We start from the raw sequence: 26422 nt of genomic DNA, 5'->3' as shown, positions 1-26422 counted from the left end.
GGATGGGTTGGATACTGAACGCGAAGACAGAAATCAAGGAAAACTCCTGGTTTTGGCCTGGATGGTGGAATCGTTTTGTGAAATAGGAAAGACTTGGAGGGAAGAAGAAATGGACAATTCTGTTTTCGATTTAAGTTTGAGATGCCTATTAGATGTCCAAGTGAAGATGCCGGAAAGGCAGAAGGATAAATGAGTCTGGAGTTCAGGAGAGACCTGAGCTAGAGACACAAACTCACCACAACGGACATTAGAGGCTATTTAAAGCCACATAACTGAACAAGGCTGCCTGGGCTGAGGGTGAAGACAAAGAGAAAGGGGTCAGGATGGAGCTCCAGGGCCATCATTTACTGGAGACTGGGAAGGAGCAGACCACAAGGTGGTGGAAAATCAGGAGACGCTGGTGTCATGGAGGCCAAGACAAGACTTTCAGAAAGGAGGATGGTCGACTGAGTCCAAACAATTAGGGGTGTAAGGAGAGCAGAGAGGCAATCAGCAATGAGATGCAGATGAAACACTCCAAATAGGGCTGGATGGAAGGCAGGAAGGGTGGGAGGAAGAGGGAGAGGCAGGGAGAAGAGAGTCCACGAGGGGACCCTGCGTTCCCTGTCGGGTGGCAGCCACCCCGACCATCACCTCCACAGCTCTTGCCCTCATTGGGCCATCCATGCCCATCAATCCCTCAAGATTCATTTACTTACACAACAGTCGCTTACTGAGCACCCACTAGCGTCCCTGCTCATCCCTGCTCGGGGCTAGGCTGGTGATTCAGAGTGAGGACTCTGGCCCAGCAGTGGCTTGGGAGGTAGAGGACCTGGCTGGGCCACAGCCTAGCACAGCAAGTGTGCACGGGTTATGCAACCTCTTTGAGCCTCACTTTCCTCATCTGCAACATAGTTACACAACAGCCATCCCACCAAGACTACGCTCAAGATTAGACGGGATAACGCAGATGAAAATGCTTCACACAGTTTCTGGCCCGGAGCGCACATGCAATAAATGTTTGTTGAAGGATGTGTTTCCTGGCTGGAAAGATCCTCCCCTCCATCTCTCTGTTTTCATGTGGCCCTGCTGGCAGAAGAGGCCAGGCCCATGTACCTCTTGCTCCAGTCTCACACACCATGCCCCAAAAAATAACGGCATCCCCAGTCTCCCCGTTGGTGAGCAAGAGAAGGCCTTCAGGTAGCACTCTGCTCATCCAGGAAGCCAAGGAGAGCAGGACCTCGAGGGTCTTTCTCACCTGTGGGCCCCCCAGCCACTGGGAGTGATGGCCAGGAGCCCCGCGCCGTGTGGCATGAAGCGGTACCTCAGCTTCCCCAAGACATGACCAGGCCCATCCCGGCATGCCTTCCCTGCCAGTCCTCTGTCGTCACTCAAGGCCCAGGGATCCAGCAGGACCCCAGCCTTCATCCCCTACTGCCCTGCATGGCGAGGGCGCCCACCTCCTCAAACCCGCCCTGGCAGTCCTAGTCCAGGCTCCCTTACAGCCTTGACTTTCTCTGGGCACCTTCCCCTCACCTCCAGCCCCATGCGGCCACCCCAGCACTCTCCAGGGGCAGTGGTATTTTTGGAGGCAGGCCATCCCACCAAAAGTCAATTTGATGAATGGCAAATCCATTGAACATCAATTCAAAAGAAACAATTTGGATGCTTTTGAATATCATTTTATATTTTGTCAAATTTTAACCACTGTCAGAATTCTTTCTCCAATTCCTCAAAAGGCATATGTGTCTTAATTTTGTGATTCTAGCAATTAAAAATTTAAATTTTATTCTTTCACCTTTAAAGGGACTTTTTCCAGCCACTTTTGAGGGCTCTATTACTTTTAAATATAGTTTCAGTGGTTTGCTTTTATATTTAGGAGTTTTCCCATTCTCATACCAATTCCCACAATGGCATATCAGCTTTAATCTTGTATTTGTAACAATTAAAAACCAAAATTGAGGCATTTCACACTGATGTAATTCACCTAAATCCTTCATCAGCGTTTTTTTATTTGTGGTGAATGAATGTAGGATTGGAGGCACCGATCATAAGCTAAACTTTTTTTTACTGATTATGAAATATACTTTTCTCACCATAAGACGTCTACATCAACTCCTGACCCTTAGGTTCCAAAAAAGGGAATATATCTTAAAATAGAGCTTTGAAGACCATTTGCAAAAATCTTCAGAAGCCATGAAAACCATTCAATGCAAATTTCTAAAAGCTTTAAAAATAGTAGAAAGAAACAAGTTTTGCTAAATCAATAAATTTGGTAAAATCAGTGATTTGTTCACTTAGCATACTGATTTTGAAAGAAGAGACCATTGGGCAGCTCAGGAACAGTGACCTCCAGGCCCAGAGGTGGAGTCCTGCCTTCTCCTCGGGGCCATTTCTGCACCATTTCTCCTCCTGTGAGATTCCTGCCACCAGTCACGGCTCCTTCCGGCTCCCTCTCTGGTTCCCCACTCCCTCATCCTCCCCCAGACCCCACCCACTGACCCCACCACTTGCCCTCCCTCAACCACCCCCCCACCCTGTCCTCATCTCCATCCTTACACAGCAAACACTGACCTCCTCAGCGCCTCTCTTGCCTCTCCATCCTCCTCAGTAACCACCAACCCTGGTTGCCCCTGCTCCCCTCTCACTCTGACCCTGCCTCTGAGCAGAATGTTGCTGGAGAAAAACATACAACCAGGCTGACTGGTCTCACTTGAAATTCCCCACCTCACGCCTCAAATGCCATTGTTAAGAGGTCATTTCACACCTCCTCCTGCCTCGGTCTTCCTACAGAGTCTCCTCCCCCTCGTTCTTGCCTCATACTTTCCAAGAAAACAGAAGGTTTGGACAAAAACTCCCTCCCGTCTCACCACAGCAAGACCAACCTGCCCCTGTACTGCGCCCCCAGCTCTGCCTCCATTGTTGTGAGTGAGGAAGGGCCCCTGACACGTGTGCTCTGGGTCCCATCCCTCCTTCTTCCCAAGGACTTCACTCCTGAAATTACCCCTTCAATCTCTCCCTCTCCAGTGGATCATTCCCAACAGCATCCAACAGCCCGCCATCATTGCCCATCTCAGAACACGATACAAAACGACAGCAAAGCCTTCCGTGACCCCATATCCTCCTACTTCACTGTCCCCTTCACAGAGAAATTCCCAAGAGCCACCTACAGTTGCTATTTTTACCTCTCACCTCACATTCTCTCCTCCATCCTCCCAAATCAAGCTTCCAACCCAGCACCCCACTAAGGATACTCCCGTCAAGGTCTTTAGTGGCCTCCATGCTGCCGAATCCAACGGTCACTTCTCGGAACTTCTCTCACTTGACCTCTGGATTGCAGTTGGCACTGCTGACCACTTCCTCTGTCTTGAGACCCGTGCTTCTCTTGGCTCCCCTGGCACCCCTGACTTGGTTTCCCCTTTCTCAATGGCCCTCGTCTTGGTCTCCTGTGCTAGCTATTCCTCCTCTGCGTGGAGAGCCCAGCCTCCCTCTCTTTCTCTCTGTCTACACTCTCCCTAGGTGACCTCATGGGTCCACGGCTTTAAATACCATCTCTATGCCATTGACTCTCAATCTGTATATCAGCCCTGACCTCTCCCCGGAACTCCAGGCTTACATCCAACTGCCTACTTGGCCTTTCCAGGTGGGGGTCTAACTAGCATCTCAGTCCTAACATGGCCAGGAGAGCACTCAATTTCTGCTCCCCACCCCCAACCTGTTCCTTCCCTCCTCTCCTCCATCCTCGTATATGGCAGTAGCATTGTTCTTCAAGCCTAAATTATCAGTTATCCTCAACTCCAGCCCCACATCCTCTCAACTCCACCCCAAAATAGATCCCAGATCTGTGCATCCTCTCCATCTCCCCTTCCATCTTAGGACATGGGCCACTGCAACAGCCTCTTAGCCACTCTCCCTGCCTCCACACTTGCCCATGGCCCTCCCCACTCCACCATCCACTCTCCCACAGCTCAAGTAATCTTTTCAAAAGCATAAATCATACTGTGCTACTCAAGTGTCTATAATTCTCAAAGGTTTCTCATCATTCTTAAAATGAAATCCAAACTCCTTAACTTGCCTGCAGTGTCTCGGTGATCTGGCCCCTGGCTGCCTCTGTGCCCATCTCCCAACTCACTGCCTCCACACCATTCACGGGGTCCCAGGCATACCGCCTACATCCCACCCTCTACCACACATGTCCCCACCTGGGGGCCTTTCCCTAGCTGTCCCCTCTGCCATTCCCCAATCTTCCCACTGCTCGATCCTTCTTGGGAGTTATATTTTGGCATTCCCAATCTAAACAGGCCACCAGTCACCTCTGTCCCATCATCCTATTTTAATCCTTGCTTAGCATTCATCGCTATCTGACTTTTTGTTTGTTGGCTTGTTTTCTGTTTTTCTCTGTCTCAGGCCAATGGAACAAGAGCTCTGTAAGAGCAGCAGACTCCTCTGTCTTGTTCATTGACGTATCCTCAGCACCTAAAACGGCATGGCACACCAAGGACGCTCAGCGAATCTGAGGGATGAATTCACACACACACTGCTTCTGCAGAGGGTAGGTACCCAAGAGTCCAGACTTCAACGACATAACTCCAAACTGTAGGAAGCCCTAAAATATGCACATAAAGGTTCAGCCCACCAATTATGTTGTTGATCAGACAAAGATGGCCTTGCCATCTCTGTATTCATCCCTGGACCACTGTTCCCAGGGATTCCCTCAGAGGGAAGAAAGGGGGCTGAGGGCAGCGGTTGTTTCCCTGAGGGAAGGGCCACATCTCTCCTCTCCACTGGCCCACTCAGGCCTCCTCCATCCCTGCCTACCTCCCTTCCCTATCTACCTGCGGGAGGAGGCCACTGCCAAAAACCCATAACTACTCACACACAACACACCATCCCACACACACACACACACCAGCCACACACACACACACAGACCACCGCACACACATACACACCTCATAAAAATTGACCACCTCACACACACCACCCTCCACACACAATCCCCCAACACATAACACACCATCACACACACACACACTCCACACACACATCCCATAAACACACACCCCACACACACACACGCTCACCATCCCACACACACATCCCACACACACACCACCCACACTCACCATCACACACATACACCACACACACACACATCCCACACACACACATCCCACACACACACTCACCATCCCACACACACACATCCCACACACACACTCACCATCCCACACACACACATCCCACACACATACTACATACACCACCCACACAAACACACTACTCCAACACACACACATCACGCCACACACATACACACCCCACACACACAGACCACCTCATACACACACACACCATCCCATACACACACACACCACCCCACATACACACACCACCCCATATACATACACCACTCAAAAACAAACACACCACACACACACATCACCCCACACACACACACCACCCAGGCATATATCACACATACTTACACTCCCCAGCACACACAACACACAGGTACACACTCTGACCCCAGTCTGATCTGTTCCTTTCTCTACACACTCATGGGCTTACAGGACTATGTCGATGTGGTTGGGAGGGGCGTTCCCAGGGTGGTTAGTCAGACCTGCCTTATATCCAGACAAATAAGGTGAGTACAGTTTGTGGCTAAGCCAGGAGCATGCTCAGGGGACAGAACTCTGTAGAGCGGTCTTAGCAGCTACTAGAGAGCAGACACACCCAGCCCAGAATGACCCCACACCCCTGCCGCCAGCAGAGCCTGTCTTCCAGACCCCAGAGGAAGCAGCAGGTGCTCCCTGGAAGACGCTATTTGGAGGATAGCAGAAAACACCATCACCCCAACCACAGCACCTGCAATTCTACCAGTAAAAAGCCTTTCTTTGGGGTTAAATTTTATTCTCTCCTGTTTTTTATTTCATAGCAATTTCTTCCTTGGACACGAAGGCAACCAAACACGAAGTCACCAACACCCTGCTCACACCTTAGTGCCAGCAACTCCCTCCACCCACCGACAGGAGCGCAGGCACTGGCAGGAGAGAGGAGAAGTGAGACGGAGGAGGGCGACACCTTGGCACCCTGATGGGGAAGCTGGCCTCCTCCCAGCTGGTCCCCACTGCTGATCAGCATGGTGAGTGCCACCAGTCCCCTGGCCCACCACTTTACTTCCCCCTGTCCCCACAGTCCCGCTCTCCCCACCCCACACCCTCTCCTTGGCCATCGGAAGAATTCTCTCCCAAAGGGGAGGGATAAGAGGTGACCGAGCTGCAGCTGAAGCCCAATTTTCTTCGACACTCAGAGCCTCTGACAGCTGTTAGAAGACGACTGTGATTCTGAAATTTAAATAACATGCTTCTGCATTCGGCTCAGGGAGACTACCTGAGGATAAGCAGTTTATCGCCTGAGCCACCATGCAGGTGGGCAGGGAGAGAGGCTGCCTGTTCCTTCAGTTCCTCCCCTGCCCGCCACCCCCAAACCCTCACCACCACCTCCTCACAGGGGGCGCCTCAGAATGGGGTCTCCGAGAGGCACCAGCCAACCTGCTGAACCAGTAAAGCCCTCGCTCGCTCGCCAGTCTGCTGCTCAGCAACCTAAGGGTAGGAGGAGCTGGGGGCACAAAGGCTTGGGCACCCCCTCAGGGGAGCCAGGGAAGGGAGGGGCCTCCCTAGGAATCCAGCAGAGCTGAGGCAGGCCCAGTCCTCCCGCCTCCCTGGCTACGGCCACTGAAGCCACCTTCATGGGAGACTGACTCTTAAGGCTGGGCTCAGCCCCTCCCCAGGACCCAGGACCCCTGCAGGCAGTCATGCTGAGCTCTGTCAGGAAGAAGTCCTGGGCAGGAGACCCAACGGAGGAGATCCCTAGAGAGGCCAGTCTCCCATCGGCCACAGGGTCTCTATCACTGTCCTCTGAGCCCATCAGGCTCAGAAGATGTGCAATTCCTTCATCACCTAGAGCTCGTCCAGGCCTGTGAGCCATCCTGCTGCCAGGAATGTCATTCCCAGATCCCACTCCCTCCTCTTCCAAGGCTTTCCTGATTTCCCCAGGCACCTCCAATTGTTGCCTCCCCCGAACTCTCGAAGCAGCATGTGGTCCACACCACCACCAACAGTAAACCTCCTAGTGGGGGTCTAAGTGAGGGTATGTCTGCCCCGCTAGGCAGCGAGGACGTGGACTGACTCCCTTTAACGCAGTGTCTTGCGTAGTATCTGGAACACACCGACCACTCGACGTTGATTAACACAACGATGTTCCTCCGAGATCCAACCCCAGCCCCACCTCTTCCGCCAAGTGCTGGGGACCCCAGCCAGGATCCCTTCTCTAAACCTCAGACACTCCCGAGACACAGCACACGCGGGACACCTCAGACATGCTTGCACCTCTTGGTCACTTTTCCTCAGGCAGGTCTAACACCTCACACTAAAGCATCAGCTCGCTCCGGCCCCGGACAGTGCTGCCCACGGCCACCAGCCAGGGTGCTCCAGTGCTCAGCGCCGTGTGGAGAGCTGTGCATGCGGCATCGCAATCCCTGCAGGGCAGGCCGAACTGCTCCATTTTATGGATGAGAAAAATGAAGTTCAGAGGGGTCACGTGACCCACCCTGTGGTCACCCAGCTGGTAGGGCAAGGCCAGGATTCAAATCTAGGACTAGCCAGCCTCCGAGCCCACACCCCACCCACCATTCCAGGATCTTCTGTGGATATGTATGAGGAGCACAGCACAGTGCTGAGCACCCAGGGACGACCTGACCCTGAGAGCCACCCCCACAATCACACGTGCCCTGACACACGAGAGCAACACCGTGGCACCAGGGGGAGGGTGGTTGCCCTCTCTCAGGGGCCATCTGCAAGGCCTCCCCTCTCCTGAGCCCCCAAAAACGGGACCCCTGGAGCCTCCAACAAAAACATGCCTGGGCCTCTCCTGGCTCCATCCAAGCAAGATGGCCACCCCAGAGGCTTGCTGGCCAACTGAGGCCAACACCACCCCCTCTTCTTCCTCCAACCCACAAAAGGCCCCAGCCCAGGCCTCTTGCCAGCCTCCACATGTCCCCACCCAGCCACAGTGGAGCACACAAAGGCCACAGAGGTTCAGCAGGAGCCCCAGGGTCCTACTGGCCCCTGGAGGTCGCCTGGTCACCTCCCCCACCAAGCACTATCATGGGTGGGAGGCAGCCTCACGTCACCAAAAGGCACATGGCTATTTCCCAAATGCCAGACTCCCGGCCGGCCGGGCCACTGCCTGCTGTGTGACCGTGAGAAGTCGCTCCCATGGTAAGTATGCAATGGCTCCCTCTTCGGTGCAATACGCCAGGCGCTGGGCCGGTGCTCACCCACGGAATCTCAGTCCTCATAAACCCCTAGAAGGCAGGGGTTCCTAGCAGCCCCACGTTGGGCAAGAGGAAAGCAGGGCTGAGAGGAGAGGCACCAGCCTGAGGCACACACCTAGCAGGGGCGGAACTGGGATCTAAACCTCGGTCTACGTCTCTACCTTCTCTCTGGGCCTCAGTGTTCTTTTCTGTCAGGTGAAGCAGTGAATCTTGATGATCTCTAACTTCCCTTCCAGCTACAGAAAAGACATGTTTGGGGCCGGCCCAGTGGCTTAGCGGTTAAGTGCACGCGCTCCGCTACTGGCGGCCCGGGGTTCGGATCCCGGGCGCGCACTGACGCACCGCTTCTCCGGCCATGCTGAGGCTGCGTCCCACATACAGCAACTAGAAGGATGTGCAGCTATGACATACAACTATCTACTGGGGCTTTGGGGAATTAAAAAAGGAGGAGGATTGGCAATAGATGTTAGCTCAGAGCGGGTCTTTCTCAGCAAAAAGAGGAGGATTAACATGGATGTTAGCTCAGGGCTGATCTTCCTCACAAAAAAAAAAAAAAAGACAAGACATGTTTGTATAAATATGTTCCATGCCCATGTGTCTGGCAATGCCTACAACAGACGCAGAGGCACTGGAGGCCTCCTGCCCCTCACCAAGAAGGCAGAGGCAGTGTCTGCTAACAGCCCAGCCAAGGCCACCTTCCTGTAGCTTCTCCTCGTCCCTTACGCATAGCCCAGTGGCTGTGAGGGAAACTGCTGCCTGGTCCGCCCAGGCCCTTCATCCTCACTTTGACGGCCTTCCTCGCCCTCCATGTCACCCCTCTGTGACCTCTCTCTGCCTGAACAATCTCTGCTTTCCCTAAGAAGCCTTTCTCTCTTCTCTCTGCCTTGTTCCATCCTTTCCTGCCTCCCCGATGAACCAGCTAGGATCCGCTGTTCACCAGGTCATGGCCACCTGGGGATGGAGGGACTCTCAGCCTCAGCTCTCCCACCCCTGAATCCCCTCTAAAAGGCATCCTGCCTCCACTGAACACCCTCGGCAGAAAGAGGATGACTCACTGCCACTCTGCCTACATCCACTCGTGCTGAATCCTCTTTATCAACCTGTTAGTAGGGACACACTCCCATTTACAAACATGGGCACTACCGCTCACAAAGGCCACAATGAGGCCCCAGATCACCCTCCCCTAAGATGACTAGTCAGGATTCAAACCCAGGACTGTGCAGCTCAAGGCCCACACTCTTCCTGTGCACCAGGCTGCCTCCCTCAAAACTCTGTTTCATGTTTTCAAGGGCAGTTTGAATTGCTAGAAACAGGACAAACCTCACTTCCTCTCCATGACATCTCCCTTCTCACCTATAAGGCTAGGGCAGGACAAGTGAATGCCTCCAACATCTCTGTCACCGTGGGTCAGGACAGAGCCGACCGTTCCCCTCCCGGCCTTGGACTCAGGGTTAACTGCACACCAGGAATCCCAGACCCTGTCACAGAACCCGGGACCTGTGTCTGAATAGGAAGAGAGAGGGGCAGGACTGACCCTTCCCCCGGTGCCTCTGCTGTCAGAGACGGGGGGAATCCTGGCAGCTTTCTTGGCCAACAGAACCCCAGTAGGACTTTCCAAGAAGCCCAGCAGCAAAAGAAGGCTCGAGATAAAGAAGAACACGTGTTCCAGGAGGCCCCCGCAACAGGCCCACAAATTCTCAGAGAGTAGACGGTAAGCGAAAGTGGCGCCTGAGCCCCAAAGATACAACAGCATCCTTCTCTGAGTCCCTGCGGCCCTGACTGGGGCTGCTGCAGCCCGGAGAAGGGCCACCAAGCCCCCCCACAGCCTTTGCACACAGAGATGATGGAGGGGGCAGCATGCAGCTAAATGTGGGGTGTGGAAGTGGGGAGGGCTCCACACAGTCCTGCAATGCTGCAGCCTTCTCATCCTGAAGCATCAGTGCAGGATCCTCGGTCACTCAGGCCCAGCCTTCCCAGCTAGCGAGCCACAGGTGGTGACACGTGTGCCCAGATATTGGCCCCTCAGCCTGCAGGGGCCTGTCACTGCCTGAGCTCCAAGCTTCTCTGTGCACCCTAGGGTGCCAACAATACTGCATTTCCACATGCCTTGAGGGGAAAGGCAGGGGAGCGCTGCTCTCAGCCCAGCTCTTCCTTCCTCAGAAAAGAAACGTCAGGTCTGGAGGCCCTGCTGACCTGTGGCAGAGAACACACCGGAACCCGGGCCTCCCAGCTCCTCACCCAGCCTTCTTTCTGCTGCACACCCACCATGGCCTACTTGCTTTCTTGGTGGCCGGGCCAGGGCCTCCCCATCCACCTATGCACCCAAGTTTCCCCAGACAGAGCTGCCCAGACACCAACTCTAGGACTGCTCTGGGAGGAGTGGAGTGAACAGGGGTGATGAGGAGGGAACTGTCACAGACCCCAAAGCCCTGCCCTGACTGTGGGGAGCAGTCCCCAGAGCCCAGGGATCCAGGGTCGTGTGGGGCCCAGTTCCATCTGGGCAGTAGGTGAAGGAAGCTGATTCAGTGAGCTGCAGACCGAGTAATTTCCTCATCTGTCTTGTCAACACCCTTGTCTCGCAGAGCGTCAAGTCCATTACGTAAAGATTTTCTGCTAAGAAGACACTTAATGTTAGTCAGGGAAGCAGCAGGAGCCTGAGCTAAGGTGAGGACCTCTGATCTTCAACCTTCAGGGAGCAAGCCAAAGCTATTTCTTCACTGGAGGAAACCCAGATGCCTCCCACCCACGCAGTAGTACTCAGCTGGTACCTGAGCTACTGGCAGGGTGGGAAATGGGTACATCTGGGGCCGCCAGGACATCCCCACCATAGCATCCACATGCCAATAATATCCTCAACCTGCATCTGAACCCTAAGCACTGTCTCGAAAGGAGCAGTCCAAGGTGAATTTCTATCTGAAGCTAATCAGGAAATGTGAGGATCAGAATGTCTGTGCTAGGAGGGACCTCAAGTCAGCCCACAATCCAGTCCAGCCCTGTCGGATGAGCAAGACTTATCACAGAGCGATCATAGTGCCCACAGGCAGAGCTAGGATGGGAACCTGCTCTGAGCCCAATACCTCTGCTATACCCCGCTGCAGGTTATGATGGTGAGAGCCCAGAGCAGGGTGCACAACATACCAACCATCTGTGAAGTGTCCATTCCATTCACCACCAACCCCAACCACCACCATATCCAGATGCCCTTTGCCCAGCGCCTTCCTTTTCATGGGGGTCCGGGAATCCTCCCACCAGGGCTTGTAAATCATCCCATCTCAATCCCTTAGAGCATACATTCTCAACAGGATAAGAGGGTATCACCCCCAAGGGAACAAAAATTGGTTCTTGGATAGGCAAAAAAGTAGATATTACAGTGGTTTTTGGACCTCCAAAACTCAACCCTATCTGACAAAATTTCCTTCCTTGGCATTTGTGATGGACTGAACTGTGCCCCCAAAATTTCATATGCTGAAGCCCTTACCCTCAATGTGACTATATTTGGGGACACAGCTTTTAGGAGGTAATTAAGGATAAATGAAGTATGACCCTCATTACGGTGGAGTCCTAATCCAAGAGGACTGTAGCCTTATAAGAAGAGGAAGAGATCTGCCCCCCGCAACTGTGAGGACACGGTAAGAAGGTGGCCATCTATAAGCCGGGAAGAGAGCTCTCGCCAGTAAGTGAGCCTGCTGTTTGTGGACTTGGAGCTTGATCCTGGACTTCCAGCCTCCAGAACTGGGAGATAATAATTTTCACTGTTTAAGCAGCTCAGTCTATGGCATTTTGTTTGGCAGCCCAAGCTGACTAAAACAGTATTTCTCTAGTTAGAGAGAATTAGTTTTTCTCCTTAGCAGGGGTAATAATAAAAAAAAAAGTTTGAGCAACACTGTCCTACAGAATTCTTCATTAGTAAGGACTAGGTTGTCACCGGAGAGTCCTTGCTCTCACAGTTTAGAGGGGTGCCTCTCAACTGACAGCAACTGTGCCCCAGGGGCATTTGGCAATGTCGGGGGACCTTTTCGGTTGTCACAAGTTGGGGGGTTGCTACTGGCATCCAGTGGGTAGAGGACAGGGATGCTGCTAAACATCCTACAATGAACGGGACGGTTCCTCCCACAAGGGAGAATTATCCAGGTCAAATGTCAACAGTACTACTGTTGAAAAACCCTGGTTTAGAGCAAAAGAAACCTCAGCAAGCTTCAAATACTGCCACAAAACTGCCTGGAAACCTGAGGCCCAGGCCCCTGCACTCAGAGATCCTAGGGAATAGGCCTGCTCTGGCCACCTCTGAGCACCACTGGTGACTCCAGGAAGAGCTTGTCCCCACCCCCCCACAGAGAGGTTCCCAAGTCCAGAAGCTCCTCCCCAGAGCCCAAGCAGGGGTGGGCTGCCCTGGGCCCCCTGGTCCTCCAAATGCCAGAGGGAACAAGGCCAAGAAGAAAGAACCAAAACACACACCAGACTCCCAAGCATGGATCACGCAAACAAAGCTGGGGCTCAGCACGGGCCTTCTCACTCCTGGAGCGAGCCGAGGTGCCAGTGGCTGGGGACAGAGTCCTCCCTCAGAGGGCCCCTCAGTGGGATTCAAGAAGTAGACCCTCAGAGGAGCGGGGAAACCCAGAGCAGAACGGCTGGTGACGCTGACACCAGCCACCACAACAATGGTTCCAGGATGCTCGCGTGCCTGGCAGCACGCTGAGCCCTGTTCACCCCCTGGCTCATTTAGACCTCATGACAGTCCAACGAGGCAGGTACTCCTCCTTTGCACAACTGAGGAAACTGAGGCACAGGGAGGTTGAGCAACTCTACCAAAGTAGAAGAGCTCCGAAGCAGAAGAGTTAGGGAACCGGAAAGAAGGACCCAGCAAGGGAAGACAGGTGACAAAATAGGGGAGTGACATCAGGATTCAGACCCAAGAACTACCACGTGGCAGGCTCATGCTAGACAATTCCCAGAAACACTTTACTCCATATACATATATGTTGTGTCTCCTTTTTTTTTTTTTTCATCTGTGCCAATCTTCCTCTATTGTATATGCAGGACACCGCCACAGCATGGCTGCCAATGAGTGGTGTAGGCCTGACCCCGGGCTGCAAAAGCAGAGTGTGCAGAACTTAACCACTAGGCCACCGGGCCAGCCCCTGTGTCTCCCTTTTCACAGAGGAGGACCCGAGGCCCAGATACATGAAGGGCTTGCTGGTGAGCGGCAGCACCAAGCCCCGGACTCCACTCACCAGGCTGCGGGGACGAGAGAAGAACGGGCGAGGCCCCAGCGCAAGCCCACTTACCTGAGAAGATTGAGGCAAGCCTGAAGATGTCTGACAGGCGGGAGGTCACCGGCTCGTAGGGCGAGGCTTCGTAAAACTCCTCACCTGGAAGAGAGAGCCGGTGTCAGCCCAGGCCCCTCCTTCCCAAAGTGGAAGCGCCTGTCAAGCCGGCACGTGTTGGCAAGAATGCTGGACACTGCTTGGGCGTGCCCCCGCTCTCCCACTAGAGCAGGGCAGAATGCCTCGTACTGCCCTCTCACGACCTCCCTGCACGAGCAGCCCTCTTCCAAGGACTTCCAAATGCCTCTGGAAAGAAGGCACAGAGGAGGTGGAACCATGATAGCCTGCGAAAGACCGGGTACAAAGCACAGGATGGAAGCGGAAGGGCCCTCCACCATCATTCAGTACAGCGGCCGCATTTCACAAGAGAGGGCTCCCAGGTGGCCCAGAGAGGTGAGGCAGCCTGCCTGAGATCACACAGCTACTCATGGCGGAGCTAGGGCTGGAATCCAGTCTCCTGGCCCTCACACTGGCACTCTCTCTCGTCACACCAGGCTCGCTCTGCCCAGGCCACTCAAGGGGACAGAATGGCCTCTTTGTTTCCAGCTTGTCACCAGAAGAATCTGGCTGGAAGAGCTAAAGGTCCGCTGAGCCGAGGCCTGAGCCCAGCTCCCGCCTGCCCGGCCCCTCCTCCACTCCCTTCCTGTCTTCCCCACCACCTGCTGTCTTTCTCAGACCTCACCTCGAGGCTTCAGGGAGCATCAGAGGCTCAGCAAATGGGAAAGCAAGTGAGTGACAAGAGATAAGTGGCACAGGGCTGCTGTGGAGACGCCCCACCACCTCCTCGGGACTCGTGCCCCCCTGCCAACACCCCAGCAGGAAGGGAAACATGCTCCTGAGACACTCATGAGGAGAAATCAATGGAGAGTCACTCAGACCGCGCGTGTGTCGAGGGGCCGGGAGACAGTTGATGACCCACAGCCTCCACATCGATTTCCCATCCACCCAGAGCCCAGCGCCACGGCAGGCAGCCCCTAAGGGGGAGCACATCGGGGGGCAGCATCCATGGGGGCCACCTGCCACCCAGAAAAGGGGCCTCAGGTTCCACCATGGGGAGCTGGCTCAGCCAGGCCCGTGAGGTCACCCAGAGGCTAGCACTCTGCTCGTGCACAGGGCAAGGCGTCTGTCTGCCATACCCCACAGATCCCCAGAAAAGGACACAGACCCCGGGGACACAGAGGAAGTGCATTCCCCTGGAGAAACGGCCCACCCTTCACTTTACCTCAAAGCAGCACCCTTATGCCCTTAACGCCTAGCGCACAGGGTGCCTTACGCACAGGCAGCACCCCGCTGCCATTTGCCAACTGACCTTCCAAACGTTACCCATACTTCCAGGTCTCTCCAGTCCCACCTCCCCCTGGGGCCTGCAGGGCCTCAGGGGCCTGTATGGTCTTAATGTCCTCCACTCTCCCCAATGGCCCATGGTGGGGTCACCAGCCATTGCTATTTGTTGGGGCCAAATAATGTAAGAGCTTAGGAAGCACTTTTATCATAAAAACGATGTTATACTGTGTTTTCTACCTGCCTGCACTACTGGAAGTACTTTAGATGGACCAACCCATTTAATCCTCTGGATTTCTCTATGAGGTAGGCACCATGATTCTCCCTATCTTACTGATAAGGAACTGGGGCACAGAGACGCTACGTAATGTGCCCAAGGCCACACAGCTGTGGGTGGCAGAGCCAGGTTTCAAACACAGGCTGTTGGCCCCAGAGTCCAAGTATTAACCATTATGAATACTATCACCAAAAATAAAAAGTGTTATTGAAACCAAATTGTTCTTAAACAAATACTGCTGCTGTTTAACTTTTCATAGGATCAGCCTCCTGCCCCCGGACGCTCACCCAGAGCAGGGCCGGTCCTTCCCTACTGCATCTGGCACGGCTATGCACCTGAGCACAGATCAGATAGTATGACTGACTTGGGGGGGTGGGGGGAGCTCTGGGCGAAAACAGCCTCTTCCAGGACTGGTTAGGAGGCGCCCATCGAATTTAAGTCAACTCATGTCACCTGGTCCTGCAGCAGAATTCACCAGTGGGAAATCCAAGACCTGGGCCACTCAGGCACCCTGGCACCAAACCCAGGATGTCAGATTCCCGGGCCACGACCAGGGAGAGGACACGCAGGAGAAGCCTTTGCTCTTCTCGTCTGAAGGGCCAGGGTGATCCTGAACTTCAGTGCCACCTTTGGGGAAGGCAAGAAGCCTGGCTCAGGTTCCATAGCAGCAGCCCCTCCGTGTAAATACTGGTGGTTATGGTGGGGTGATGACAAAAGGGGAAGACAGGACCAAGGCCACAGGCTCTCCCCCAGGGCAGTGGAAAGCAGTCTAGATAAGGAGTCGGGGGCCCGAGGAAGCCACTCGGGCTCCCTGCACCTCAGCTTCCCCATCCAAATGGGGGTGGGACCAAATGACCTCGAGGTCCTTTGCAGTTGGGACTGTCTAGAAGCTCAGCAGAGGCCACATTCCTGTCACCACCAGTTCTGTCCACATGCTCAGACTCTGCACCACAAGCTCAGCCTCAGGTAGAGGGAGAAGGTGGGGCCAAGTTTCCAGGGGAATATGCCCACCAGTGGACCAAGCAGAAGCCAGAATCCAAATGCAAACCCACAGGTTTGCATTTCTCAACAGAGAACCACAGGGTTCTCTCCTCTCTGAGATCCTCGCCCCACCCCAGGCACAAGCAGGTTACTGAGTGTTATTAAGGAATAGGGAGGAAGCGCGTGCAGCCTCCCCCAGGGGGACCACTCCGCCACACCATGAACAGTTCACTCTCAGCTGGATCCTGTCACTCATAGGAACATTACTTGCTGTTAAAGGGCCCCTCGGCTTCCCTTGGTGAGCCCCAGGCAGGAACTACCTCCGGCCCCCAGACCCAGGGGCCAGGGATTGTGGGATCCCAGCAGGGGGAAGGCAGGGTTCTGAGGAAGGAGGAAAGCAGGGTCTGCTTTTCTAGAGCGGGCCCAGGAGAAGGGTCTCCCAGCCTGGACGCTGGCTGGCACAGGGAACATGGCTTCTTCGTGCCCTCACCCTCTGAAGCACACAGTCGGTGTTCAACAGATGTTTGTGGAGTGAATGAACCAACAAACCATCTCAAGACTCAGAACGAAGCCGTCTCAGTCAGGCATTCCTGGGTGGAAAGGGCGATGACGACCACACGGCAGTATGCAGCATAAATGCACAACATGCATATCGTTATCCTCAAAACGCCTCACTTCTCCAGCCAGGTCCTCTGTGCTCTGATGCAGTGATGCTGGAGGGAGCCACTCAGGTGGGACGGTCCTCAGGCGGCCCACTGGCTCGTCTAGCTGGCAGTTCCCGTCCCCTTCCCTGTCCATTCTGCAGCCCGAGGCACACCCACCCCAGCCTACTGCCCAATCTCCCTTGGGTTGAAACTGAAGGCTGCCAGAAAGAAGACAAGAAACTAAACAACCCAGCTCGCTGAATCAGGGACTTTAACTTTCTGTGCATGACAGAGTCAGCCTCAGGAGGAAGACAGCTCCTCGTCTCAGAGTCAAGAGCAGGGTGCTGGGGCAGTGTCCCTCTGCTCACTCTGGGTCTAGGACTCAAGGGTGCTGGAAGTGGGAGGAGTGACCGCCTGATTCACGAGCAGTTACTTTGTTACTAGTGGTGGTGACACTATTAATAATTACATGCCCAGCTCGTTCCTATGCTCAGGGCATGTTCCAACCACCTCAGCCACTGGTCAGGAATCCCTCGCTATACAGCCTCCACACCTGATCCGTTTCCATCCTCCCTTCCAGCAGCTGGGGGTGGTATTGCTCCTCGAACCTAAGACTAACCCCTTCCCAGTGCCCTGGCCCACCTCTCCCCTCTCCCAAGGGCACGGTTCCAAGAATATCCCTCACTCTTCTTCACCTCAGCATCTCCATCACCACTCTCCTACCTTAGAATTTAAACTGCTCAACCCTCTCGAATATTTAAAAAGTAAAAGTTATTCTTCGTTCTTCTCTCTTCTTCAGACCAAACTTGTAGAAGCTGTTGTCCATAGTCATCATTTCCAGCTCCCTGGCTCCCATTCACCCCCCAACCAGGCTTCTGCTCCCAGCAGCCACTAAGAAGCTCACCCAATGGCATCAGGGACCCTTGTCCACCCTCTCCTGCTGGACTTGAACTATTGAAGGCTGTGACTCTCCTTCTTGTGAGAATGAGCTCCCCTGGAGGTGTCTCGCTGGCCCTCCCTCTTTCCCTTAGAGCCTCCTCAGCACCCCTGCAGGCCTCCCTTCCTCCCCCGCCCATCTCTTTTTGTGTGTGTGTGTGTGTGAGGAGATCAGCCCTGTGCTAACATCTGCCAATCCTCCTCTTTTTGCTGAGGAAGACTGGCCCTGGGCTAACATCCGTGCCCATCTTCCTCCACTTTATATGGGAGGCCGCCACAGCATGGCTTGCCAAGCAGTGCGTCAGTGCGCGCCCGGGATCCGAACCTGCGAACCCCGGGCCACCACAGGGGAGCGCACGCACTTAACCACTTGCGCCACCGGGCTGTCCCCCTCCCCTGCCCATCTCTAAATGTCAGTGGCCCCGGGGCTCTGTCCCTGCCCTCCCCCCAGTGTGACAGCACCCACTCCCAGCCCTGGTTAGCACCTAACCAGGCTGTTGGCAACTCCAAAATCTCCACGTCCAGTCCTACTTCCTCTCCTGAGCTCCAGCCCTGCAGGCCCAGCTATCTGCAGGGCACGGCAAACAAGAGGCACAGGCCCCAGAATAAACTCAGCATCTCCCAGCCCTCCCTCACTCACACCTCCGCTGCTTCTTGTAAACGGCCCCACCACTTGCCCAGTTGCCCAAGACAGAAGACACGTGCTGTCCTTGGCTCCTCTCTCCCTTCACCAAGACCTGTTGATTCTACCTCCTAAACAGCTCTCAGACCCTTCTTTCCTGCCGCTGCCCTCGTCCAGCCACCGTTATTCCTGGCCTGTATCTCACAGTGGCCTCCAAACACTCTCCAGTCTACTCTCTTCATTGGAACCACGTGAACACTGTCCTGAAGCAGAGATGGATCATCTCACTGAAAACCCTTCAGGGCTCCCCGCTGCTCGCCAGACCCCATACCCGCTCCCCCCTCCTCACCCCACTGCAGCCCCTACTCCCCCCCTACAATACTGAGTTACTTGCAGGTCTGTGAGCGAGTTCAGCTCTCTCACACACAGGCCTTCTCCCAGGCTCCCCCCCACCTCCCACGCTCTGCCCGTATGCCTTCACCATAACTGCAGCTCACTCGAGTCTCAGCTCCGAGGCTGCGTCTTCCAGGAAGGTGCCCCTCCTCAGTGCTACCACAGCCCCCGGTGCTTTCTGACAGCCCTCACACCACCAGATGACAGAAAGCCACTGACTTATCCACATCCCCCAGACTATGAGCTCCACGGAGGCGGAGGCTGCCCCAGCTTGTTCTCGATTGTTCCCAAATGCCTAGCAGACGGTAAACTTTCAATAAACAGTTGTTGAATTAATAAATGAACGTCTGACCCAAGTGGCCACCCTCCCACAGTATCTGCAAATCCTCCACACTCCAGTCTGGAGGGGGAGGAAAGGGGGGAGGTGGGTGTTGGGGGGTGGGGGGACTACAGGTTCTGCCTTGGGACTTGGAGGGGGCTTGCCAAGGGATGCAGGCCCCGCTGCCCTCACACTGCTCCAAGCCCCGTAGGAGGTGCCCAGGCCAGCCTTGTGGTCAGGAAGCCACGTGCAGGGCAGGCCTCTTGGGAGCAGGAAGAATGGGAAGGGACAGCCCTCAGCTCAGCGCCGGGCAGCGGGGAGTAGGGGCCGGTTTGCTCTTGCGGCACAGCTCTGCATGCGCACAGCCTGCCGTTCTCTCTCCTCCCGTTCTCACCACCCCATCCGCCCAGGAACTCCTGCCTCACCTTCTCTTGTTACCACTTCACACGTTCCTCCGTTCCGCTGTCCGTCCATCTGTCCTTCCCTGGTTTATTCCTCTCCCCCAACCTCTGCTCCCCTCTCCTTTCTCCAGTCTTGTTCTCCTTTTCCCACCGCCTCGCCCTCTCCTCCTCAGCTGTCACCCCTCCTTCTTCTTCGTCTCTCCTGGCCTCCTCCAACAACAGCTGCCCTCCTAGGTCAGCAGCTACCTCCTCTGGGTTCTAGGTACCCCTGGCAGGTGGAGATAGAGAGCGAGACAATTCACTCCATCACCAAGTCCTCGCTCTGAACCTTGGGCCCCCACACACCCTCACCACCACCATCACCGCACCTCCCCCTGGAGGGCCGCCCAGGCTTACCCTCAGTCAGCCCCAGGTGGATGCTCCAGTAGATCTGCAGGCACTGCAGCTCCTTCTTCATGCCCCGCTTGCAGCGGCAGTCGTACAGCGGGCTCTCCTGCAGGACCTCCAGGGCCGCCTGGCACTCCTTGTTGGCCAGCATAGTGTTGCGGTCCCGGCCCGCCAGGCACTGCCGCAGCGTGCGGTAGCGGGAGCTGCAGTTGGATTCGGCCGCACACAGTTCATTGGCCCGGACACAGTCCACTGGGGGGCGCCAGCCGTGGAGCTCGGGGCCCTGCAGGGAGGAAGGGCTGGCCAAAGAGCGGAGGGTCTCGTCTGGGTGGTGGGGAGGGAAGACAAGCATGAATGAGGGCACCACAACCTCTGACCCAAGACAAGCCTGGGGGCTTGGGCCCTTCTGGGAACTTCATACCCATTTTATTCCAAAGCACATCAAGGCCAGCTCCATGCTGCCTTCCCCAACAGAGAGATCAGAGGAAGGGCTGCTAAAGGATCCCAAGACACCACCACCCCTCCCCAAACCCAAAGCAGACTCAAGCTGCCATTCTGCCCTGGCTCTACCAGATTCTCCTCCGGTTCCAGCCCGTGGCTCCGGGCCACGGCCCCAGGAGCACAGCACAGTAAAGCCAGAAGGCCCTTGCTCAAGACCACAGAGATCTAAGACGCCAGAAGGCCAGAGAAGAATGTCACAGCCTCAGCAGAGGGCCAGGAGCTGCAGGGCCCTCCAGCATGTGCAGAGGGGGAATCGCATCTTCATATTACCCGGGACTTCTCCCAACCTCAGGTCCAACCAGAGGGCCAGGCAAGGCGCTGGGTTGAGCCTTGAAAGCAGCAGCAAATAATTTAATTTTCATAGCCTGTTGGGACCTTAGAGACCACACAGTCCAGCCCCCACATTTTACTGGGGGGAAACTGAGGCCCAAAGAAGGGAGATGACAACTCAAGATCACACACAAGGCCAAAAAGGCCCCTCAGACCCCTAGCCTATTCATTCTGAGCTCCAAGAGGTTAAGAGAAGACCCAGAGAGACCAACCTAACCCTGTGGTCTGAGGCAACCCCAGAAGGGAGGAGCCACCCCTTGCTAGCCCAGCCCCTCCACACCTTCCAGCCCAGCTTCACTCCAGCCAGGACCTGAAAACGTGCCTTCCACGGACATATTCTACCCCAGTCCCCGCCAAAAGAAACTGCTGTAGAAAATGCCTGACGAACAACTCCACTTTCTCTCTCTCTCTCCCTCCCTCTCTCCCTCTAGCCCTCTGAACGTGCCTTTTCCCTGTCTCTCTCACACACTTCTCTTTCTGACTTCCTCCTAAGAGGTCTAGTTCTCCATCACCCTGTCTCTTCAAATGGCCTTGTGTTCTCTCTCTCCATCATCTCCTATTTCCTTTTCTCTTTCCTTTCCTCCCTGCCCTCCCCTGAAACCCTCTCCCCGTCTGTCTCTCCTTTTTTCTCTTCTTTCCAAAAGCCAAACAATAAATCAATTGCAAAAGGGAAAGAGCTTTGGTCCTCAGCCCCTGGTCCCACACACGGAGCCTCCCCCTCCAAAGGAGCAAGCAGGAATTAGGGCACCCTTCTCATCCATTGACTGCAAGTCCCCAGTGTGCCCAAACCCACAGTCCTCGGAGGGGAGCGGTCGGGGAAAAAGATTTAGAAGTGAAGGGCAGGAAGAAGCCCGCCTGGTCCTTTCCAAATCAACCTCTAAAATGGTTTCCTCTAGACACAGACCTCTTCTCAGTCTCCCTGCCCTCTCACAGCCTTTCATTCCAGATCTTGCCCTAGAAAAGACCCAGACCACGGCCCAGAGCCAAGACTGGCTTTTCCAAGACCCAAGGAATGATCGGGGAGGCTTCCTCCACTCCATCCTGCCCCAAAACATAATATGATCCTAGGCTAGAAGTCCCCTCCTCAGAATCCCACAGAATCTCCCCACGTCTACCCAGAACCACCACTTCTCACTCCTCCCCTAGGAGGCCCTGCTCAGGGGAGCTACCGCAGGGAGACAGCGACACCTGGAGGCAGAAGGCTGCACCGAGAGCCTGTCACTCCCCACAGAGCCGGCATCCCTCCTAGAGGGACCGGGCCTAGCCCACAAGAAGGCGGAAAAGAGGAGCAGAGGTGGGCCTGGAGTGGAGACGTCCTCGGGGTCCAGAGCAAAAGGCATTTCCTTCTCCCACTGACACACCTCTGCCTCAGGACAGGAGGAGCTGAAGGCTGTCGCCAGGCAGAGACAAGACCAGAAAAGAAACCAGCATGGAGTGCCAGCATGGACAGCGGGCATCCGCTCAGGCATCGGCTGGAGAGATGTCCTCCGCCCAAGCTGAGGCAGCAGCTTTATTCCTCGGCTTCAGCAAACTCCTAGGTCCCTCAGCAGGACTCGCGTGCATCTGGGCCACCCAGGAGCCGCTGAGCTAACCAGACTCCCTGGCAAATGCTGCCCCCACCCAGCCAGACTGCCAGCCAGCCTGCTAGAGCCTCAAGAATGGCCCAGTCCTGGGCCTCCCACTGACTTGGCTCACCCCAGCATCCCAGCAGGCTTCTCCCCTCCTACCCTGACTGCCCCTGAGGCTGCACTGTCGGAGAAAGACGGCGAAAGGGCCATCCTTGGCAGGCTTAAAGGTCAGGACATTAGCCCAGGAGATGGGAGCAATGAGAACATTTACTCCTCCTGCTCTACAGATGGGGTCTACAGCCCCAAGGGAAAGTCCTTACAGAAGCCTAGACTCCTGTGCCAAAAGCAAGGGCTTCCCCCATCCTGCCAGCTGGCACATGTGATCCAGGCAGGAAGATGCTCTGCAGAGGTCCGGTGCATCCTGTCACCGCACAAACTCCCTGACTGCCACCCATCCCTGACTCTTTTAGTTAGTGTCATGACCCGTGGAACTAATCAAGCCAGCCAGAGAAATAAATCACAGCAACTCAGAGCCTTTCGCCAACAATTCCAGGAGAGTAAAGGCTGGAAGGTATCCTAGAGTCCAAGTTCCAGATCAGGGGAAAACTCACACCCATCAAGAAAAGACATGTAGAGCAGCTTCTAGAGACACAAGGAGACTGAGAGACCACACAGAGCTACAAGGACCCTCCTGCATCGGATGTCCCCCCAAGAGCTACAGTGGAAGTGGGCCCTCTGATCAGCCCCGCCCCCCACCACTTTCCTCATCTCATTCTCTCCGACCATGTCAACACTGGCAGTCAGGATGGCTGGGCCAGGAAGGCCTCTCCACCCCCAGACCTCGCCCAGAACCTCGGGAGGAGCACCCCGAAGGCCCCTGCTCCTGGGAACATGCTTCACCATGCCCCCAACTGAAACTGCCCACCAAGTCTCAAGGTCCAGAAAACTCTCACCCCCAAATGGAATTTCCAACCAACTCCCAACTGTGGGCTCCTTGCTGGGAAAGGGGCTCTGAGGCTGAAGTTTCCTTTACAGCAACCTATCCCTTCCTCCATGGCAAGCCTAACTCAGAGCCTTGCAAACTTCTGTGCTCACTCAGCTAACCCCTCACCCTGGCTTTGGAAAGGGGCTTCTCAAGAGAAGGGAACTGAAGGGCTGTGACCGGGGCAGCTGGCCGCCCCCTATTCCTTTCCGGCTCTCACTCCTCCTCTCAGCACTCAGCCCCCAGGGTGGCAGACCCCAGGGTAGGCGTCTCTGACCATGCCCCCACACACACCCCCACAGACACCATGAGAACAGAGTCCACTCCTCAGCCCCTTCAGCTGGGAAAAGGCTGCCGCAACATGGGGGTCTGGGCCTGGAGGTGCCTGAGGGGCCCACACTGCCCTCCTCCACCAGAGACCTCAGAAGGCACCCACACCTGGGAGCCCTGGCGGCCCGGGGTGTGTGCAGCTCAGCAGTGGACAATCTGGCTGCTTTTCCTGAAATACAATTTTCTTTCTTCCTTCACCCTGCTTATTCTTGGCCCCAGAAAGCCAGGTTTTCAAACCAGCAGTGCGAGAAAAGGTCAGGTTTTATAATAGCTCCTTCAGAATGAGAGTCCGCTTGCAGAGGGTTGCAGCGAAAGGCTGCAAGATCACAGCAGCCCAGAGCACCTTCACAGCTGCCTCCCTCAGCCCCTCTCACCCTCAGGCTGAGGGAGGCAGGCGTGAAGGCCACACCCTAGATCAGGGCCTTGCCCCCTGGGGAACTCGGTCCTTCGGGAGAGGGCAGAGGAGGGGGTGGACAAAGGGCCAGGGCCCGACCAACACTGACTGTCTCCCCTGTCCTAGTCGTCCTCTAGATCATCCACATCTTCCTGTGACAAGCACCTACCTCCCGAGCCTTCCTCTCTCTCCTGGTCCAGGAGGAAAAGGGTGCTCATGACCCAGCTGAGCAGCCTGGCTCACCACTGGCTACACAGCAAGCCAGAGTGGCAGGTACAGCACCCACACTGAAGCAGATGAGTGCTCCTTCAACATACACCCACACACACAAGTTACCTGGCCCCCTCTCTGGAGCATCTACTCCTGGCCACCAGCCTTGCCTGGGACTCCTGGTCAGCACACAGCCTTGCAAACACCCTCTTTTCCTCACCTCCACCCCCAGAATGCTCTCTTTACCACTGTTTCTCAAGCAGCTGCATCAAAGGGGGCGACGGGCAGGGAATTCTGGGTGGGAAAGAGACTGCCCGGGTTCACCGGCACCAGGCAGCGCCTCCTTCCTCCCCTTGGAGGAGGCGGCTCACAGAATGAGCAGTGGGCTTTGCTCAGATCCGGTTTTTTCCCTCACTCTCCTTCTTCACCAGAGGAAGCAAACTTTGGCCTCCCTCTCTCCTCTTCCCACCAGCTACGGGGTCCCCGGCCCCCAGAGGCAGCAAAGGGAAGGCAGTGAAGGGCTGCTCACAACCCCCAACTCCCGCCCGCCCATCCGGCTGGGGTCTGGGCCGCAGGGAGCGCAAAGGGTGGAGAGAAACTTGAAAAGTGTTCCAGGGAGTGGAGCCGCTGGGAAGGGGTTGGGGAGTGGGAAGCCGGGTGCATTTCCCAGAGATTGATTGGCAGGTGGGAGATGGCTGGCAGCGCTCCCCCCACAGACGTCCAAGCAGGAGCTTCTGGAGAAACCCTCGCCCGCCACCACAATCGCCTCGGGAGCCCACGGAAAAGGGACTGACACGATTTTTCTCTCCCCGCCACAAAGCCTCTCCACTCCCTCCTCTTCCAGATCAAGAGTTGGATTTATTTTTTTCTTAGTTGCTGCAATTTGAACCCATTATTTTGAGGGAAATGAGTCCTATCACTGTGCGAGTGAGCGAGTGTGTGTGCGCGGGTGTGCGGCGACGGTTTGGGTGTTGGGAGTCTCCCTCCCAGTCCCCCGCGTAACCAGCCAACCGCGGCTCCCGGCCCTCCGCCCGCATCCCCGTCGCCCGGCCCGATCGGTTCGGCAGCGCCAGGCCCGACTCGCTCCGCGGCGCGCTCTCTCCGCCTGTCTCCCGCCCGCCCGCGCCCTGCTCGCCCCCCGCGTTCCCGGCTGCTCGCCGGCGCCCGAGCGCGCGGCCCCGCGCCGCCCCCCAGGCTCCAGCGGACAAGCTGCTCTCGCCGTCCGCAGGTACTCACCTAAAAAGAGGAGGAGGCAGAAGGCGTTTGCCAAGATCATGTTAAATAAATCCCACAGTTTTTCTGTTTCTCCCTTGGGTAAAAATAATAATAATAATAACAATAATAGCCAAGCAGAGATAATCAGCCCCTAATCCAATGCGGAGATCTCAGCTAGTCCACCGGGTGAAGCTCCCGAGTCCTGCGATTCTCCTCTGGCCGGAGGGACTGGGAGGAAAAGAGTGCGGCGGGCTGCCTCTCGACGCCCCCTGCCCACTAAAATCCAACACACACGTTTGTGTGTGTATCCGCTCGACAGCCGACAGCCGGTCCTCAGGTCTGCCGTCCCTCGCTCGTCCGGGAAGGCGCGAGTCCCCGCGGGTCCAATTCCCCCAGCGCTTCCCGGGAGGGGCCTAGGGAGGTGGGGGAGAGGCGATGTGTGGGTGAAGGGCTGGAAAGAGGCGGCGAGGGTCAGGGTCAGAATAAAATGCAAATAGCAAAGAAATCCGCCGACGGGTGTAAGCGCCAAGGAACAATCCAGTGGGAGCTTTGAGGACGAGAGACCCGAGTCGCTTCTTTCGCACCAAGACGAAGAAAAGATTCAAAAAATTCTTCTCCCGCTAACCCTTGCTCGTCTCACTTTTTCTAATGGAATTCCAGTGACCGTGTGTCTCTGCGTGCGTGTGTCTTTCTCTCTGCTCTCCCTCCTCTCCTCTCCTCAGCTCTCGCTCTTTGCTCTCGCTCTCTCCAGTTCCCCCTCGCTCTCCTCTCTCCCTCCCCCTCTTCCTCTCTCCCTGCTCCTCCCTCCGCCCACCCCCTTCCCCTTCGCGGCTCCCTCGCCGTGGCTCTCGCGCCCGCGCCCCTCTCCGCCCGGGGCTCGGCGCTCCGGCTCCCAGGCGGCTGGCGGCGCGGGAGCGCGGCGGAGCAGCGACACTCTGCAGCGGCGGCGGCGATGGCGGTGGCGCTGGGGAACGCTGGCCGAGAGGAGAGCCCCGCCGCTGGCTCCCTCT

The 26422-nt window shown here is 55.8% G+C and overlaps 1 protein-coding gene across 1 annotated transcript in view; it reads right to left on the bottom strand.

Moving 5' to 3' along the window:
- Positions 1-26115, bottom strand: part of GFRA2 (GDNF family receptor alpha 2) — a 35837-nt gene extending 9722 nt beyond the window's left edge. Inside the window, exons 1-3 of the mRNA XM_058549834.1 lie at positions 25434-26115; positions 19892-20206; positions 13603-13686 (exon numbers count right to left, since the gene is read on the bottom strand). Coding sequence (XP_058405817.1) covers positions 13603-13686; positions 19892-20206; positions 25434-25473 — 439 coding nt within the window. The 5' untranslated portion in view covers positions 25474-26115. The remainder of the gene's footprint in view (positions 1-13602; positions 13687-19891; positions 20207-25433) is intronic.
- Positions 26116-26422: the final 307 nt, after the last annotated feature.

The sequence above is a fragment of the Diceros bicornis genome, chromosome 11 (assembly GCF_020826845.1).
Source record: "Diceros bicornis minor isolate mBicDic1 chromosome 11, mDicBic1.mat.cur, whole genome shotgun sequence".
In the NCBI taxonomy this organism is placed as follows: domain Eukaryota; kingdom Metazoa; phylum Chordata; class Mammalia; order Perissodactyla; family Rhinocerotidae; genus Diceros; species Diceros bicornis.
The sequence above is the reverse complement of the archived record's forward strand: the minus strand, read 5'-3'. Positions and strand labels throughout refer to the sequence as shown.